General features: G+C 43.2%; 3 protein-coding genes across 5 annotated transcripts; 1 reads left to right on the top strand and 2 right to left on the bottom strand.

Moving 5' to 3' along the window:
- Positions 1-1,848: 1,848 nt before the first annotated feature.
- On the bottom strand, positions 1,849-12,370 carry mvk (mevalonate kinase). The gene is made up of 10 exons (XM_070965400.1): positions 11,889-12,370; positions 11,651-11,798; positions 11,284-11,428; positions 9,468-9,623; positions 8,636-8,739; positions 8,418-8,463; positions 8,191-8,281; positions 7,629-7,748; positions 7,347-7,500; positions 1,849-4,794 (listed from the first exon to the last, which is right to left on the bottom strand). The coding sequence occupies exons 1-10, from the start codon at positions 11,964-11,966 to the stop codon at positions 4,643-4,645; spliced, it is 1,194 nt and encodes a 397-aa protein (XP_070821501.1). The 5' UTR covers positions 11,967-12,370; the 3' UTR covers positions 1,849-4,642.
- A 72-nt stretch (positions 12,371-12,442) lies between these two features.
- On the top strand, positions 12,443-14,352 carry mmab (metabolism of cobalamin associated B). The gene is made up of 9 exons (XM_070964082.1): positions 12,443-12,597; positions 12,878-12,936; positions 13,041-13,134; positions 13,232-13,289; positions 13,385-13,457; positions 13,553-13,650; positions 13,754-13,818; positions 13,917-13,976; positions 14,061-14,352. The coding sequence occupies exons 1-9, from the start codon at positions 12,494-12,496 to the stop codon at positions 14,143-14,145; spliced, it is 696 nt and encodes a 231-aa protein (XP_070820183.1). The 5' UTR covers positions 12,443-12,493; the 3' UTR covers positions 14,146-14,352.
- aldh3b4 (aldehyde dehydrogenase 3 family, member B4) lies at positions 13,550-18,296 on the bottom strand. 3 transcript variants are annotated; one of them, XM_070964080.1, is made up of 10 exons: positions 17,910-18,296; positions 17,062-17,257; positions 16,796-16,906; positions 16,399-16,519; positions 16,224-16,309; positions 15,870-15,951; positions 15,377-15,766; positions 15,119-15,285; positions 14,926-15,025; positions 13,550-14,848 (listed from the first exon to the last, which is right to left on the bottom strand). In XM_070964080.1, exons 1-10 carry the CDS (start codon positions 17,960-17,962, stop codon positions 14,649-14,651), a joined length of 1,506 nt encoding a protein of 501 aa, XP_070820181.1. In that variant the 5' UTR covers positions 17,963-18,296; the 3' UTR covers positions 13,550-14,648. The 3 variants fall into 3 exon arrangements, with proteins under 3 accessions (XP_070820181.1, XP_070820180.1, XP_070820182.1); XM_070964079.1 differs by lacking the exon at positions 17,910-18,296 and adding an exon at positions 17,341-17,481 and having other exon boundaries at positions 13,644-14,848; XM_070964081.1 differs by lacking the exons at positions 16,399-16,519; positions 16,796-16,906; positions 17,062-17,257; positions 17,910-18,296 and having other exon boundaries at positions 13,644-14,848; positions 15,870-15,926; positions 16,224-16,274.
- Between the last annotated feature and the right edge of the window lie 1,352 nt (positions 18,297-19,648).

The following is a 19,648-nucleotide window of genomic DNA, read 5'->3' as shown; positions in this document are numbered from 1 at the left end:
TTAGATAAGCTGCTTCTCAAATTAATGCAAATCAAATTTCATTTAGGATATTTTTGTTCTATATAGACCCTAATGTACTGAATATATTTCTGTGCCAGCCTCTAAAATGCAGTGTAAAGCCTGACAGAAAAGGAAAAAAAAGAAAATCACAATCCCCATTTGGATTACTGGCTTCAGATTAATAAATGCAACGTATTATCAAAGTGTAATGTGTTTCTCGTACAAGAGCCATAAACACATACATATCCTAAACAAAAAGAAAGAACAAAAATACTGCTAAACCTCCAAAAACTGGACATTTGCTCAAAAGTGATGCAAACAGGCCAAGCTAAAGTCTGACCTTTGACCTTCCCAGTCTGACCAGTAATACCATCTTGCAGCTGGTTCCTTATGAGACAGAGGCCGGCAGCGTGTCTCACAGCCTCTCATCTTCCTCCGTCTGTTTAAACGTTAAAAAAACACTCACAGTAGCCTGACTTTTCTTCTTCTTTTTTTAAACTTCAGCGTTAACGTGTCTGGGTTGCACCTGGAAGTCTTGTGAAAAGCGCTGACAGATTTCATACTTTTACATTCTGGGCAACTTCGACACGAGGGATTTGCTCTTAAAACGGAGAACAGCGAGGATGAAGGGTGGTATAAAAATCAATGAGGCTTTTCAAAGGCAACAAGAAAAAGCAGCGCCTTAGCCTGCAATTAAACAAGAGCGCCCCTGGCACTGAGGAATGACAGAGTATGTTGCAGGTGCCCTCGACTTCACAGAATCAATTACTGGATCGATACGACGACATGATACAATTCCATGATGGAAAAGGGGACGTGGGCTGGGAGCCGCTCTGCGTCATGTGTTTCAGATGTTTACAATAATACAGCTCAAGCAGGTCTATACACTGTGGGCCCGTTTCATAAACATGAGCCAAGCCGAGCTCTAGACCAAACACATCCTCCAGGTGGAAACCTCGTGTGAAATATTTTGTCTAAGAGTGAGAGTCAAGAAGAGGTTCCCAGTGTGGGGGGGTCGGGAGCCTCACGAAGGGTCACAACAAAAACTGATTCATGGTTCATGAGAGGATTAACAGGACAGGAAGGCAGTACGAAAAACCTGCCACTAAAACTCAGCTTTGTTTATCAGACTTTCCTCTAATGACTGCTTTTTGTAGCCATGCTAGCTAAAGGCTAAACGTAGCCAGTCAGTCCGTCAAACAGACTGAAATATCTCAGCAACTATCAGGTGGATTACTGTGAATTCTGTACGTGCATACATTCATGGTTCCCAGAGGATGGATCTGAATTAATTGACTTTTCTTCTAGCGCCGCCAAGAGCTTTAGCACAGACATTCATGTGCTCCTAAGAATGAATTGTATAATCCTTCAACTTTTCCTGCAGTACCATCATCAGGTCAAAAAACTGCTTAACTAACATTCCCGTCAGCCTCGGCTGTCCTTAGAGCCAATTAGCAGACATTAGCATGCTATATGATATGTGCTAAACATCAGCATGTTAGCATTGTGATTTTGAGCATGTTTGCATGCTGACATTAGCATTTAGCTCAAAGGACCATTGGGCCCAACTCTAACAGAGCCGCTGGCATGGCTGTAGTCTTGTTTTGTCGTGAATATGTGAATTACTGCATAATTTTACATCTTTGAATAGCGAAAAAAATCCTTCTTCACGATTGGGAAACATGACGAATGATGAGGGGTCAGACTGTTTCGTCAATAGACATAATATTGGGAACTCCAAAAGTAAGACCTTAAATCAGCCCAAGACACAACTCTGACTCTTGGGAAAAACCTTGGGATGCTGCATAAAGCACATCTACTTGATTGAAAACTGTACAAAGACAATATATGCTGCCAAAAACACCTGTTTGGAACATTCCACAGGTAAACAGGTTGATTGGTAACAGGTGATAGCATCATGATTGGGTATGAAAGGAGCATCCTGGAAAGGCTCAGTCGTTCATGAGTGAGGATGGAGCGAGGTTCACCAATTTGTGAACACATGATAAAGGATTACTACATGGGCTCAGGAACACTTTGTAAACTGCTGTTGGTGAACACAGTTCATTTGTAAAGTCTGTTTTTATCTCCATTTTACACAGCGTCCCGACCTTTTCTCAATCAGGGTTATAAATGATGGAAACCGTATTCCAACTGCATATTTGCCGGGACTAAAAGAATTCAATGTTCAAGCCTAAAACTAAATCACCAAAGTTCTTTGACAGCACCCTTGTACCCCGCTGTCTTAATTGGACCCCTGCTATCAATACCGTCCGCCATCCCCCACTTACCGAAAGGGCAAACACCCCCAGGAGGACCATACAGCCCATCATGACTGAGAGGAGGTCATGATGCTGATGTTGCCTCAGTCAGTGTAAAGACAGAAATGCTGGGAGAGGATGGTCGCTCAAAGCTCCCCTGCTGTGGACAGTTCAACATAAATATCACAACATAAATTATAATACACACACACGTAATTCTCCACAATAACAACCGACAACGTATTGCGATCCAGAGGCCTTTATGTGTAAATGCAAATCCTCACTGTAGGAAGTCACACACTAGATCCCTGTTAGTAAAACCAGTGGCCAACAGCAGCATGATATCTTGTCAGTCAGGTCTAATTCTGTATTCAAAGTTAATGGCTCCTGACAAGCATTTCACCAGTCGACTGAGAGACCAGAGGGAATGTGCCACAGTGAGCGCGACCACTCAGCAAATTCACATTTAACATTTCTTTCCTCCTGCTTGGACAGAATGAATTATACATCCTTGATTCTCACACATTGATCCACGCGGACAAAACTCCCTAAACGTTAAATGTTAAACGATTTGTACGTCTCCTTCCTCACCGCCGGGACGCCACACTGTTTTCACCGAATCTCTCTGATTCTGACATTCTCCCTCTATCCTTGACCCCCTTTCTTCACTCCCTCTGTTATCTGAAATAATCTCAGGGCCTCTTTAGATTCTATTCATCAGAGCAGAAAGAAGCAGGCGCTGACATTGATAAAAAAAAAAAATACCATCTGTGCCTTGCAGGGGTAAAAGAAGTGAGAGAGAATGAGACAGAAAAGAAAGAGAGGGGCTTCAAATGAAACAGGCTCTGTTGTCTCCCTCTTGTCCCCCCTCGTCAATGCCATTTCAATTGAAAAGCGCAGTGGTAATTAAATTCCAGCAGGGGTTAGGGGCAACTGTGCGGCGCACTGACGGGGGGCTGCCCTGACATAAAGATGACACAATTCAAGAGGACAGAGGGGGCCAGGCGGAAAAGGAGGGAGGGTGACAAATGTTGTTTATTCACGTACACTGCCAGATTCGTACTACTCAATCTTCATGACATTTAAAAAATAGAGAATGAAATGGATATACAGACTCAACCCAATCCCACAATGACCTTTTCCCCAAATCAGGGATATTCTAAACAGATCCGTCTTCTATAGCTGCGGCATGTGCAGAATATTTTGTAATGCTTAGCGGGATGAGCAATTAGGTGGGGAAGAATTTGGGAAAGCTGGTGTGTGTGCGCATATGTGTCAGCACAAATGTGTGACTCACAGAAGGACGCTGGTTGTTGTTGATTCACATTATAGTGGCGTTAATCCAGAGGCTCCTGAGAGGCCGCACACTCCTGCTGCCCCCCCCCCGTCCTCTACTACAGCAAAACAACGCAGCCAGTTTGTCTTCAACAGCGCATGGCAGTACATTATTTTCAAATACATTTTTTTTTAACCGTAACAGATATTTTATACTGTTCTTTCGTATTTCAAATGCATAAATCCCAGAAAATCATTTGGTTCCAGCTTCATTTTGCATTTAAACGCTTTTATGTTAAAAGCAGAGCACAATAAAAGAGCGTTGCGGCATCAAAGCAGCATACATCTGTCTGTGGGATAGTAATTATAAAAGTGAAGTTTCATGCAAATAGTCCTCAGAGTATTTATGACATTATTACTTCCTGGCCTCAGCTTGTTCAGACACATTCTCACCAACACCGTTCAGGATTCAGAGAAAAATTAAAGCGCAGTCACTTTCATAAACCTCTTTGAACATGTGTGAAAATTGGGTTTTGTTAAAGAGGCCAAAAAAAAAAAAAAACTCATTTATCAAACTTTTCTTCCATTATCATTTCCTGTAAAATTAATTCCACAAATTACCACTTTCATTCTAGCAGTTACCCACCAATACTGCATGTTACAATGCCAGGAGTGAGCAATTAATGACGATCATTTAATCCATTAAGAAAGGTCGGCCCTCCTGCTTTAAACATTTGGATGAAACTATGAATTAATTCTGCCACTGCTTCACTCACACAATCAATTTATCAGAGCCTCTTACTGTCCTCACCAGCCCGATTCACGGAGGGCGTTTGTGCAACTCTGATGCCATCTAGTGGACAAAGAGCTCAGTACATATAATTGTACCACATTCCATAGGATGCTTCACCAAAAAAATTAAATCCTCTTCATTTTCCCAGTTATTTGTTAGAAATATTTGTTAGTTTCAAAACGATGCAGTCAGTCAGTAAAATCTATAACCACACAGTCCAGCTCAGCTCCAGGTCAAATTGTCCTTGGTTGAGCATCAAAACAACAAGAAGACGTCGTCTGTCCTCTTGTTCAGCCACAGTCACACGTGGGTCTCAGTAACGGTTCAAAATCTCCAGAACTTCCTCTTTAACCGAGAGAGGAGAGTGCTGCTGGACACCTGGACCGCCAATACTCGTTTCCCAGCAGTCAAAGCCGCAGTCTTTCAAGTCCTGCGCCGTAGCCTGGACAACGGAGGAGTCGGTCTCTACAAAATAAACAAGTCATAATGAAGTCACGTCAGGGAGGGCTGCAGTTACAACCCTGGCTCCAAAAGGTTGCAACATTATGTAAATAAAAACAGCTGCAATCATTTGCAAACAAACTGTGTTTATATACAACAGTTTAGTGAAGTGTTCCTGAGCTCATGTAGTAACATCATTTATACAATCATGTGTTCATTAAGTGGTGAACCTCGCTCCATCCTCGCTTGTGAACGACTGAGCCTTTCCAGGATGCCCCTTTCATAACAATCCTGATGCTATCACCTGTTACCAATGAACCTGTTTACCTGTGGAATGATCCAAACAGGTGTTTTTGGAGCATTCCACTATTTTCCCAGTCTTTAGTTGCTCCTTGTTTGAAACATGTTGCTGCATCAGCTTCAGAATGAGCAGATATTTACAAAAATCAATGAAGCTGATGAGGTGAAGTGTTAAATATTTTGTCTTTGTACTATTTTCAGTTGAGTAAACGTCAAAAAGGAAAAGCAGATGATCACATTTGTTTTTTTGTTTTGCACAGCGTCTCAACTTTTTTGGAATCAGGGTTGTACACGAAGCAAGCAGGACAACACTGAAGCCACAAAAAACCTCGTCACTGAAGTCAATAAGTCACTCTGCAATCTGCATGTTCCCCAAAAACATCTGAGAACATTAGAGAAGACGGATACTAGTGCTGCAATTCGCACAGATGGAAACGCTCTGAAAACAAATAAAGAGCATTTGGAAATCTATTTAGAGGATTTTGAACTTATTGAAATTCAGTCTGCTACAGGCTGCAGGCGTAAACAAAGACTGAACAAGCAGGTTCTTGGCTTGTTTGTTTTGTTAAAGAAAGGATGATAAAAAGTTTCCTTATAACCGATAGCACAGTAGTACCTGCACACCAAAGCGCTCTCATCATTTCCTGCCACTCAAACCGTGGTTTCAGAGAGGAAGAGCGAGGGAGCGTTTGAGGAAAACACAACATTTGGTGTCAGCAGGAGTCTTGACAGTTCGGCTCATCAAGCTTCCCTCATCAAACTGAATTCATTACAGGACAGAAAGGGACAGAAACAGAGAGCCGGGCTGAGCCACTCGAATGACGAGTCAATCCAGAGAAGAGGAATATAAGAATACAGCTGCTCATCGGAGCATCAACATTCAAACACAACAGGAAAGATTTAAAAGTAAAGCCCTCATTAAGGCCTGTGGAGACTGTCGTGTTGAGCCAAAAACCTCTCCTTGGCAAGATATTTTGGAATAGCGCCTCTTCTAATGAGACGTACTTTTTCAAGAGAGGATGTTTGAGAGCCCATGTTTGGGCTCTGTGTAATGCCTGGTTATTACAAGTCCAGATTTCTTCCTCAGACGGCTGTTCTGTGCTCAGAAATGCTTTCAGACCTCTTTTAGTTTGTCCTTTCTGCAAGGGCAGGACATATAGACGACATCTGTAGAGCTGGCCAACAGAAAACTTTACTAACGAATGCATGTCTGAAGCTCTTAGAATAAGTATTATCGTGCGGTGCACAATGTCCACGTCTAAAGTTACCGTTCAGGGAAGTGAGCGCAGGATGTGCTGATGTTTCTTTGACGGTGTCTCAGATTTCTGTGGGGCAGTGCTAAAAGTCAGAGATAAAGCATGATGCTGCGGTTCATTTTGTTTTGGGACAGTAGATCTTCTCTTTCAGTTAAAGCTGAAAAGCTGCATCAAACTCCTTTAAAGGGAATCCTCTATTTCGAGACTGCTCGCACATTTCCTTTGAGTTTGGCATAAATGTAACCTCAGAAACTGGCCTGCTGTTTGTGTGTTTCGGATGATCACTGGTTGCATAAAGGAGAGTATCATGGTCAGTTGCTTTATGATAAATAAAAGTGTGGATTGTCACGTCGGAGTCTGTGTTTGCTCTGGATGTTGCTTCCAATCCCCGTGCAGGTGGAGCAAAAGTGCACCGGAGCGCTTGTCTCTACGTGACGTCTGGTGCAAAAGGTTTCTGGTACCTTTAGGAAAAGATGGCTGCTTGTTGACCACAAATTCTGACAGTGTCTCTGTCTACTGTCTTTATCTGAGACAATGAGTCGCCTCGTTTGTCAGCAGGCTTGATCATGATGTCCTTGTTGTTCTGAAGGTCCTGAAACACCAACCTCTCACTCAAGTCAAAGCCCGAGTCTCTGTTCCTGTCACATGTTTACGCCCGTTGAGGGTGTGGTCTGCTGTAAAACTGTGTTAGATTAGGTCATTGGCTTGATTTTCTGGTATATAATTGGTTTGCTGTTAACACCGTAGACAGGCCTACATCTGCAATGTGTCTATTTGAATCAAGTGTAAATCCATACAGGCATCATTTGCATTGATGATGTGACACCTGATTTTCTTCTTTTTGAGCAAATAAAGCACATTCATTTTAAAAACAAGCACAAATTTTGCAATTGACGCGCATGCATCCACACACACAACCTCACAAACACTTGATCTACACGGCAAATTTCAGCCTTCTGTGGCTGCCATTTATACAAACATCTAAAATGCACAGTGTCATGACACACAGTGGAGCAGTACCTGGTCTCAGCAGGGTGATGCCGCAGCCGCCTCCTCCTGCACCGGTTAGCTTGCTGTGGAGCCCCCTGGCCAATGTGACCCGGCACAGCGTGTCCAGGACGGGGTGTCCCACCCCCATCACATTCAGATGGTGCTGGTTAATGTCAATGAGCTCCTGTAAAGGACATGACACATGTACCTGTTGCTACTGGCAGACAATCAGAGAGAAGACATGCGACACTAGAGTCTCAATGACACAGTTACAACGCAACATGTTTTACACAATCTATTCATGTTTCCTACCTCCAGAATATTGTAGTGCTCTCCTGTGATGGGCTCACTGGTCATCTCTGACAGGACTTTCTCACAAGTGCAGGAAATTGCATCAACTGAGTCCAGTACTGGAGTCATGATAGAGGGAAACTACAGGAGGTGGAAACAGACAAAAAAAATCCCTCGTGCTCAGCCTTTCTACACAAAGTCAGGGTAGAAATTCATTCAAGTACAGATTATTTGTAAAACAAGCATCTTTGTGCATATGTTTAAAAACTCCGATCAGTTTCATGATGGATACGCTGTGTACAAATACAGCTTGTAAAATTGCAGGTTTGACTTTGATTGCGCTCCAGCCTGATCACAACACCATCCAGGCCTGGCTGCTGCCTGACGGAGGCACAAATCTGCACACCTGCTGGTGTCACCAAGGCAACAGCACACAGGGGTGCTGGCTAAGAGTTTAATTTCAATATTTTATGAAGACACTCAACGCCAGGCTCTGGAGTATCTGCCATGCAAAAGCACCGCCTATTATATTAATTACAGTGTCGGCAAGTAACACACGGGGGAGGAAGAAACCATTTAGTACCTTGTTAATCTTGTCCTTCACCCTGGCAACAAGCACCTTGGTGCTACGTGGTACTTTGGTGTTAGTGAGGAGGATCCTTAATAGCGGCACCCTGGAAGTAAAGCAGACAGATCAGAGAGTTCATACAGACCTATTATTCTGGAGCTTTATGAAAACCATGGTGTATTTTTGACTTCACGGTGTTCTATTTTTAAATCAAATTAAAAATTGTTAATCAGTGTCAATACCTGCTCAGCGGTATTATCTTCCCGGCCAAGAATCTCAGCATGCCACCTACAGACAGGGAAATCTAAATCATTAAATAGATAATCATCAAATGATAATGAACAGTGCTGGTACAACATTTCAGTGATGCAATTAAAAGAGCGCTGTGTGTCCACTGAGACAAAGGGAGGGTATAACACCATATGTACTGCACCGTATGCCAGATTATTTCAGGCCTCACCCCATGTTCCGACCGCGTTGTCTACTCCTGAAGGATTGCCGTGGATGATCATCTCCCCTCGGAAAGCCCAGCTGTTGATCAGCTCCAGGTCCTCCTGACACCATCTGTAATTATTCATAAATTTAAGAAGAGTTTTGTAGCCCTACAGACCCTCTCAGACATAACCTCTAAGCACCTCTTCATCAACTAAGCAAACACTAGTAGATGGGAGGGACGTACAGTTGCATGTTCAATAAATGATTATACAGATGCTGTTTGTGATGAAGCATCACCACAGGGTGTGTAGCGTGACACAGTACGACAACATCCCACTGGTAACACATCCGAACATTCATGTGTGTCTTTGATTTTTCAAAAAAACTTTTGAATCAATTCAAGTGACTCATATAAGTCATTTTAAAATGAAATAGCTAAAGGATTGAGATGGGAAATAAAAATGCTGAATATTTCGGAGAAAGATTTTATGTTTTCTCCTCTTTTCTTTATTCTTCTCATTTCTCTGCATGTTGTTTTGTAATTTGCAGAGCCATCAAAGCCACTATTAGAGCCATCAGAGATCACATGCGACATCATAATCTCCTCAAGATGGCGTTTACTGCTTTGCATGCTGCTCCTCTGGATTACATTACAATGTACATGCATTCATGTTACAGTGTTAACCTCAAACCGTGTGCCAGTTTGTCTATTTTAGAAGCATGATGTTGTGATTCAAGGTCTGTCAATCTCTGCTGTGAGAGGAGTAAAATCATCTCGGAACCCTTTTTATTCATCAGGCCGAATAATTCTGTCTATGCACAGCAAGCTGCATCCACAGCTGATAAAACGCTGTTACCTTGCGGTGTGATCCCACTCTTTGAGAGGAGCTGGGATAGCTCCACTTGCACAGAGCAGAGCTGCAGCTAAACACACAGAGTAGGCAGCACTTGACCCCAGTCCTGCTCCAGTTGGCAGCTCCGACCACACAGACACCGTCAGGCTGGGCAGCTCACTGAGAAAAGAACACGAAAGCTGAGCTTCGGCTTGTATGTAAACACTATCCACACATCTATGATTCATTACAGATGACTGCAGAGGATTGAGACGACTGTAACAGTATTTACTGCAAAGTCCATAGAGATTTGTAACTGCATCCCCAAAATTAGGAAAACCAAACTATGTGCATTACAATTTTAAATATTTACAGTTATTGCTCATTTACAATCACTTGTGGATCTTTTATGTAAAAAAAACATCAAGTATTAAGCAAATAATGTATAATATCTCCTTCTTTATACTTACTTTAACGGGTACAGTTATAGTGTCTAAATATAAGGAGGATGATATAAGGTGTGATAATTGTATAATTGTGTGATCAATAGTAATCCATACACTTCTATAGGCAACAGAAACGTGCTTGACATTGCTGTCAACGTCTGTCAGGGAAGCTGCTTTTGGGCAGGCAGGAGAATACTCTAAACTAATTGTCCAGCTCTTCTCTCGAGGGAAAAACACATCCAGACTTGTTAAAGGCTGCAGTGTGGCCCAGTGCCAGACTCTCATTAGTGGCCATCCTGTCAGAGCCCATCACCTCTCTCAGACACGGCAGCACCGTGTCAGCGCGGATTAAACCTCCCGACAACCTGCAGCTCTAATGTTCCTGAGCATTTTCCCTGTTCACAGCTGCCGGAGTCGCTTCAACTAACATCCGGCCTTTCTGTACCATCTTCATTTCAAGGTGGAGGGATTTGGTTTCCAGATGCAGTGAAAATGGCCCTCGGCTTCGTGAACACTTCTACATCAATAATGACATCTCAGTGGAGGGGCAGTGAAGTCACAGTGCAATAAGTGTAACAAGCAAATTAGCCCCAGCATGATACACTACGGTACACATGACAGTACAGCATGCTACACGTAATAAACAGCATAGATTAATTTCATTTAACTTGAACTGGTTTGTAGTTCACACGCAAATGTAGGTCTGTCAGGCTGCAGATTTCCTACAAGACTGAAGTGTCATACTAGTAATCTTTATATTTCTGCGTGCGCCACCTGCAGGCACAGGTAGTAATACCTACTGCATCTGAACAGTTGCACCACCCTCAGGCACTGAGTGTCACAGTTGCCTTTTTTAATTTAAATGTGTGTCTTTGAGATTTCACATTTAACACTCGTACCGCCTCTTAGCTACAATAAAATTATTAATAGAAATGAGACATTGTTATATATATAATAATAATAATAACAAATATAGTCCCATCCTCTCTGATTCTGCCTGTAAAACTGACCTTTGGTTATCAAGACTTTTTTCCTTTTTCTGAGACTTAACCATCAGACAAGTGAGTCTCAGATCTGGTGAGGACCCCCCTCCCCCCTCTCTCCCCAAAGCACAGAGGAGGACAGTCCTCAAGAGCAGTGGACTCATGGTGACATGAACAGAGGGAACACAGTCCAGTATTCAGCAAAAAAGTCTCCAGCAGATGAAAATGTAAAATTAAAAAAGAAAGTTTCTTAGCTGTTGCGGTTCTCACTTATCTCACTAAAGATGTCCTAACCTGGACTGAAACTGACACTCAGGCACTACAGCTCTGCTACTGGGCCTGGCCATCTGAACCAACTACCTGCAACAGTAAAATGAACTCATGCTCAGAAGAACAGTAGTACTGTCTCACCCTGATCCAAACAGCGAGAGGTACATGTAGAGGAAGGATAAGGTGGCCATGCTGCAAGTATCCAAGTTTCCATCAGGTATACCGACAAATTCACGCAGTCTCCTCACCAGTTCAGCATCCAGGCATTTCACCTCCTCCCTCTTACCTGTCAACATAAATGACAGCCATCAAAATCACAAGAATATCACAACCACACACACTTTGATCTGCAGTTGTAAGAAAAAGACAGAGTATATGATGAGAAATTCTGCAAAAATGTAGTTATTTAAATATGATAAGACGTGCAAAATGTCCATGTATGGACTGGACTATGGGATGCATGCTGCAGATGCAACAGTATGCATTACAGTGCTGCATCATCCCTTACCACACAGATAAGGAATAAGCTGCTTCAGTTCAAACAGGTCCCAGCAGAGGAATGTGCCGATATTTGGGAGGTTGATGCAGACTCTGCCACTAGTGGTGGCTTTCAGCCGTAAATATGTTCTCAGGTTCAAACTCACAGCAAGAGCCACCTGTAATGAAGCAGAGCACAGGGTGATTAACTAGACACACCTCTTCAAGTTTTAGCACATTTACTGCACATGTGTGTACTTTCAGATTACCTTTCCGTGTACAACTGCATGCTCTCCGTGGAGGATCGCCTTCCCTGGAGCAGACACGTAGCAGTCCTTCACTTGCATTTCTGTAACAGCGCCTAGATTACAGAAACGTGTCCAAAGCTGGGCGACTTGAGCCCACCTGTTCAACTTGACAGTAATATTACTATTAAGCTAGCTTAGCCACCTTTAGCGACAGTTAATCCTCTGAAGGAGAAACAAGCAATCGACAACTCTGCCGCACAGCTCTGTCCATTCGCGAAGACTCGAGGAATATAAGGAGTTTAACACAGCACTTTGAGTCAAACTACAAGAAGCTGCTCTGAGCACACTCACTTACTACTCACCGCGATTAAACCATGTTAAAAACACAGCTGACACACAGGAGGAGGGACGGACATAGGCTAGGATTCCAGTGTCCAATCAGCGCCCTAGATAGTTGAACCGATATTATTTTATCCAATCAGCGTCCCGCACTGTCCCACCATACGGAAAGTTGGCCAATCGTGCGATGAAATTGAAACGCCCATAAAGTACGGACACCTCGGAGGGACAAAACTTATTGTTACTATCGTTCACCTGTTTGGTACTTGCTAGCCTTGAGCTCTAGCATGGCTTCGTTTATTATCAAACCTGCCCACCTCCGCTGTATTGTAAGGACAGGCAGGCTCATAAACGAGCACCGAGCAAGGACAACATTGTGGTCTGTCAGAAGGTAGTTCTACATAAATGTCACGTTCATGTCATTCATATAAATGTCTATGTATTTTACATTAGCCATGTGCTAGCTAGGTAGCTACTATACCAGACACTGTATAATTAATACCAATTATTAGCATAAGAGCCAAATCTTCTCTATTGCGATGTAGCGTTGTTTGAAACTGAAACAAATAATGCATCATTATACAGTGTACATGCGTCAGTTGTGTTATTTGTCGGTATCAATACATGTCCTTATTTCTACCTTTCTGTCTTCCCTTCCCTTTTTCCAACAGTTATGCCACTGAAGGAGACACCAGGATACCCAAAATATACACCAAAACTGGAGACAAAGGTTGCTTTTGAACTTTTCAACTAGGAGAACACTACATGTCACAGTATTGTTGCAGTATACAGTTCTTACGAAAGCTGAATCGTGTCTTGTTGTACCCCTTAAAGGTTTCTCAAGCACATTTACAGGAGAAAGGAGGCCAAAGGAAGACCTTGTATTTGAAGCTTTGGGAAATACAGATGAGCTGTCATCAGCTATAGGGTAACATTTTGTTTTAAATCTTCTTTTCAAATGTTACAGTTCACTTGTTCGTTTTTCTGCCTCACCTGAAGTGACCGCGTTGAATTGAACATTACAGCTTGGCCAGAGAATTTTGCCTCGACAAAGGACACACATTCATCTGTCAGCTGGACAAGGTTTGATTTTCACGTTGCATTTATTAACTGCTTTCATTGCAGACATTTCACACCAGCCAGATATAAGATTTCTGACATTTTGCTTTTTGTTGCAGATACAGTGCATTTTACAAGACGTGGGCTCCAATATCGCCACCCCTCGGTCATCTGCAAGAGAAAGTCACATAAGTATGCATTTCCTGGTTAGACCAATGCAGTAAAATAATGTGTCCTGAATGTTTGAAGATATCTTGGACTTTTTTTTCTGTTCTGTTTTTGTTAAGAGAGAACACAATTTAGTGCTCAGCCAATTGCAGACCTGGAAACCTGGATTGATAAATTTACAGAAGAGCTCCCTCCACTGACCAACTTCATTTTACCTGTAAGCCTATTTTTGCATCTGTAGGACACTTATGAGTCACTTATGTTCTTATGAGTCCAGGTTTATCCTGCTGCATTAACACTTTTCGCTTTGTGTGTCACAGTCTGGAGGGAAGAGCAGCGCAGCTCTGCACTTAGCTCGGACCGTGTGTCGGAGAGCAGAGCGCAGGTCAGCTGCAGGTTCCTTGCCTTCAACAATATAAAATTACCCGTTTGTCGTGCTTTTCCCACACAGTTGGTTCTGACAGATCTTTGTCGTTTTCGTAGTGTTGCTCCGATTGTGCGGTCAGGAGAGGCAGATCAAGAAGTTGCCAAGTTTTTGAACAGGTGAGTCCAGTGCTTTGAAATTAGCATGAGAGCACATCACACATCTATCACACATCTGATAAATGTCCCATTGTTTTCACTCAGGTTGAGCGACTACCTGTTCACCGTGGCCAGATATACAGCCATGAAGGAAGGCAATGAGGAGACAATCTACAAGAGGCCTGAATGACCTCATTCTCACATGAGGAAAAAGACAAATGCCTATTCAGCTTTTTTGGGGGGAGGGTAGATGGTGATACAGGTATTTAATTTTTATTGTAAATATATTAATAAAAATGAAAAGACCCAAAATAGTTTTATTTTTATGCAACTATGTTAACATAATGTGAGCAATAAAGCTTGCTGTGGTTAAGTGTAAAACTCAGCCAACACATGCACCCCCTGGTCATTTCATTTTGCACTGGTAACATCTCATGAAACACAAACACTCATTTCAGTGTAAGTACAGTTATGGCGCTGCAGCAGAGAAACTTAAACTCTTACTCTCAGTCACCCAGAGATTGATCATCTACCTTGCAGCTCTTGCTCTGTTAGATGTGGCTGTACCCCAGTAAGTTTTGTTCTCATCTATTTTTAATGCATCAACAATACACTTGCATGTCAGGACTGTTCGGGACTTATGGGGCATTCGGCTTTCTTCCAACATGGCTTTGATATCACCCTCCCACACAGTCACAGGATCTGGCACCAGCCCTGGCTCTTCTGGGACAAGGTGCTGGCCCATGTCATTAGAGACAGATTGCGGTCCTCATAGGGCGGATAACGCAGATAGGTTACACACTCAAACCGTGTGCTTCTCAGTAGGCATGATTTCCTGTGCGAAAAGGTGTCAAAGCTGTGGCGGCCATGGTAGGAACCCATTCCACTGGCACCTGTCAAAAAAAGTGGAGGGAGAGTTGATATATTGCAGGTCGCATTATGAATCTGTATTCTGCTGCCACCGACTTACCGACTCCACCAAAAGGCAGAGCCACCATCAGACTCTGCAGGACGCTGTCATTGGAGCAAAAGCTTCCACTCGATGTCTCACTCATTAGCCTTGAGATGACCTGCATAGCCAGAAAAGCAGTGATCAGAATACACATGGGCTGCATCAGGCTCGTACAATCAATAGAGGGTCTTAGCTCTAATCTCTTATGTACCTTGCTGTTGCTGGAATATGCGTACACACAGAGGGGTTTCTCTTGCTTATTAATGAAGGTAATTGCCTCATCCATATTGTTTACAGTCAGGACAGGAAGAACTGGGCCAAAAATGTCCTGTTTCATGATGGGATCTACTTCTGTTACCTCTGTCAGAATCGTTGGGGCTTCAGACAGAAAAGAAAACATGTTTAAACTGTTAAATGTAATGCACACAATGTAGTTTGTTCCAGAGAATTCAACACAGAGGACACTTACCAATATATTTCTCCGCTTCTATCACTTGCCCGCCCACAGCCACCTTGCCAGATCTCCACAGCACATCTCTCGTACGGTTGAAAATCTCTGGATTGAGCATGCGGCCGTAACTGCGGGACTCTCTGGGATCAGAACCGTAGAACTGCATCAGGCAGCACTTCAGGGCCTGCACCAGCCGTGCTTTGACATCAGCGTGGCACAGGATGTAGTCAGGAGCCACCAAGCTCTGTCCAGCATTGTGAAAGCGTGCCCAGGCGATGCGCTGAGCGGTGGTGGCAATCTCACAGTGTTCGTCCACATAACACGGGTTCTTGCCACCCAAAATCAGTGTGACGGGTGTGAGTGTGCGAGCTGCAGCCTGAGCAATTCTGCTGCCCTCCTCCATGCTCCCTTAGGATTGACAGACATCCGTAATAACTTCAAAATAATTCAATAAATAATCACAGAATGATTATACAGCTCAGAATGATTATACAGCTAAGTTTAGATTTACCTGTAAAGAAGACGTGGTCAAATTTAAGTTCCACAACTTCAGGCAAGTCATTTGTGCCTGCAAGAATCACATGGAAGCATTCCTTGAGGAGGAGAAGAAATTCACATCAGATCATTACGTTTGGCTGTAGGACTGCAGGTCCTTACTGTCAATCAATACACAGAATACAACTGCAAAAAAATCAGTTTGAGAGCCAACTTTTGGATGACAAAAGGTGGAAGTTTCTATCCTCCCACATTTCAAATTAGTTGAATAAATATCCAGGGCTGTCACTCAAAAGTACAAAAAAAGGCCTGCTGTAACTTGTTAAATGAAAACTACCCAATCCATCCTCCCTGCCATGTAATTACTCACATTGTCCAAGTAGAAGGGGATGAGACGATGAAGAAGCTCTGCTGTGTGAGTGGTGCACTCTGAGGGGTTGATGATTGCACAGTTTCCTACACAAATTAGTAAAATCAATTAGCCTCTGTGAGGAAAAATAATACTAGAATCAAGCTGATTAAATGAGGCTCTTGAGTCTCTGCACCTGCTGCGATGGCCCCTACCAGCGGCACCAGGCACATCTGGACAGGACTGCACCAGGCCCCCATGATAAACACCACCCCCAGCGGCTCACTGACCACCAGGCAGTCATCCAACGAGGTGGACTGGGCCAGACAGACAAGCTCAAAATTAGGTTATAAGTGAGACAGAACTCTCATGAGTGAAAGTAGGCATCAGAGCGCATGTTGACTAACAAAGAAAAAAAAATCATTCTTCAAAAAGGGCACAGCAACTTAAGTTTTAATCTGCTTTGGCAGCACAATACATTTCTTTGTTGCAGCGAGACGGAATGTTCTCTCCAAAAAGGTCATGAATAATCCCAATAATATCATAAAGATGTTTTTGGGATTAAATTGGGTTTTACAAACACACAGACGCACCAGGTTTCTTTCCACATGCAGCGGCTGCATCCACTTCTTGAGGTTGCTGATGGCATGAAGTGCCTCATTCTTGACAAGAATCAGTTCTGACACAACCGTCTCAAACCGTGGCTGGTTAAAAACAACAACAACAACAACAACAACAACAACAACAACAACAACAACAACAACAACAAAGAATGAAGACAAAAATGCCAATGCTAACTTTGGACCATCATGTCAACTTGTACTGACGTAGTCTCTTGCTTCTAACACAAACCACTGACCTTATGAAGGTCCCTTCCAAGAGCATCCACAAAGTCGCAGTCATGCTCCTCCAGCAGCCGCACCACAGCCTCCAGCTGAGCCAGTCTGAAGGCCTCCTTGAGGGTGCGTCCAGTCTGAAAGGCAACTCTTGCCCTCTTCAACAGATCCACACACTCCAGAGGGTACGTCTTCAAACACGGCTCCCCCAGCCTGGTCCTGAAACAGCAGCCACCTCAGCGGTTTTATTAACACCACAGGGCAACAAAAACACATCCACAGTCCACAGCTCATCACTGTACCTTCTGCATGTTAACCGGCCGTTCCTCTGACAAGCATTGCACGCCCTCACTTTTCCACTCATGTTTATTCCAGTCAAGAATCCTCCACTGCTGCCTTTCTCAATGGAGTTAGTGTGCGTTAAGCCTATGCACCAGTTAAGTAAAAGCCCCACTGGCAGGGAGGATAGTGAAAATCCTAACAACTCCAGCCAATCAGGTGATGCACATAAAGGAACAGAGTTGGTGTGTGATAATCTCAAACCCAGTTACTCCGAGGCGTCATGGAGTGAAGTAAGGACAGAAAAATGACACTGCATTTAAGTTACTTCTTCTTTTGCATTTTCTGAGTACCTTCATGACAAAAAAAAATTACATTTGTACAAACTAAATGTTTTTTTTAACATTCCCTTAAAAGCAGTGTAAGCTGCATCCGCTTCCGTGATGCATCAATAAAGATAAAATCTGAAGACCTTAAAACTCTTATAAAGAACAACTTTACAGTGAAACCAACGCGTTTCGGCTTGTGGCCTCCATCAGAGCATCGTACACGCGCTGTGCACCTGAAGTGTGGCCGGTCTGTTTGACATTACCTGCGCAGAGCTTTGAACCATCGGGCTGGAGAAGGGCTCGGCGGACTGCTCATGGCTGTTCTGCGGGTTGAGGTAAACAGCTGAGATTAACGCAGCTGGTGTGATGGAAATCCTCACAGCAGCGTCGATCACCTCTCATGAAGCGTCTCACAGCGCGGGCGCCCGCGCACAACGCGCAATGCGAGTCAGACGTGCGCATTTACACCATAATCCGTCATGCACTTTATTCAGGAAAACCAGAAAATGTGGTGTGAATCAGACATTGTTAATCCCGCAGGCTCCCGCTCATGTTTTAAAGGTGTTTGCTGTCAATAGAGCAACAATATACTTCAGTCCAGGCGCAGCTCCACAGTGCTGCAGGCGTCCATCCACAGCCAGCAGCTGTTTGGAATAAACTCGTTGATTAAATGTTAAGAATAGAGTCAGCCAGAGCTTTGAGAGGGGAAAAAATACTCCTTTTGTTGTAAAAGGTTTAAAGCAACTTATTTATATAATACTGGTGAACATGATAACATTACAAGGGGAAGGTATCTTACACATGGACACATCTTACACGAGAAACTCCTTTTTTTTCCCAAACAGGCAATTCAAAAGACACTTCAAAAAGAGATGGAAACTTTCACATGACGGGTGGGAACATTTCCAGGATCGTTTTTATTATTTTTTTGTACTAAAAGGGTGGATATTCAAAGTCAGCATCAACAGAGCACTGGTACATTTAAAGCCTATAGCCTACTCTTGACATCATTTTTAAAACAGATGAGTGACCTCATCACACGAGACAGACGAGCTTGTGAGGTATCTTTCATCCCTCTTGCACGTGAACACACACTCGAGCGTAGTGCGTCGCGTAAATCCGTCCGCGGTGTTTCCACTTCTTGCTCGAATAGATTAAAAAGGTGGAGGGCTGGAGCAAGCACCCCCTGACTGATTTGTCTGAAAATAGTTTAATCTCATTAGTAGACTGCAGGTTCACTCAATACAACCAGTGTTATTTATACTGTATATATATTTATATATATATAATGGTTGCACTTGAATTATAATTACTTTTTTGTTGTTTTCACACAAGTTAGTGACCATGATATTACTGGTTAGAAACATGGCAATAATGACCTCCAGTATGTTCTATAGCTTGTGTTACTTATTCAGAAAAGTATCCATACTCGTTCGTGACAGAGGACATTTTTTTGCATAATAAAGAACTTGGTAAGGATGTGATATTTTCTTTTAACCCTTTCTTTTACAGTTTCTGGTTCATGAATAAAACGTCCCTTCCTCAGCTTCATGTCGTTGCTGAACCCTGTGTAAAGTAGTAATTAGGCTTATAAGGTAACATTCACCCACATGTCTGTTCTCCCAACAGCACAGAGCTGTGCAGCCTTTCCGTCCACGGGAACATCAAATCAAGCAGTCACATTTGGTTGACGAACTAGTCCATGACATCATGTTGAGAGGTTTCTGGACCTCAAATTCTTTTCCGCATGGCTTAAGAAGTCCACAGAGATCAGAGGGCATCGCAGTAAAACCCTCATCGGCTGCTGCTGCTGCTGCTGCTGTTGTTGTTGTTGTTGTTGTTGTAGTGGTAGTTGAGTGGTCGGGTTGTTAGTCAGAGCAGAGAATAAGTCCAGGTACACAGCCCTCATTTCTATGGCTTGTTTCCGATATACGTGGTTATTGGTTACAGTCTGACATGTGAGAGCTGGGAGGGGGATGGCGTTATGAGGCACTCAGCGTTA

This window comes from Chaetodon trifascialis, chromosome 6 (assembly GCF_039877785.1).
Source record: "Chaetodon trifascialis isolate fChaTrf1 chromosome 6, fChaTrf1.hap1, whole genome shotgun sequence".
NCBI lineage: Eukaryota > Metazoa > Chordata > Actinopteri > Chaetodontiformes > Chaetodontidae > Chaetodon > Chaetodon trifascialis.
Note: the sequence above shows the minus strand (reverse complement) of the source record. Positions and strands in the feature narration are given on the sequence as shown.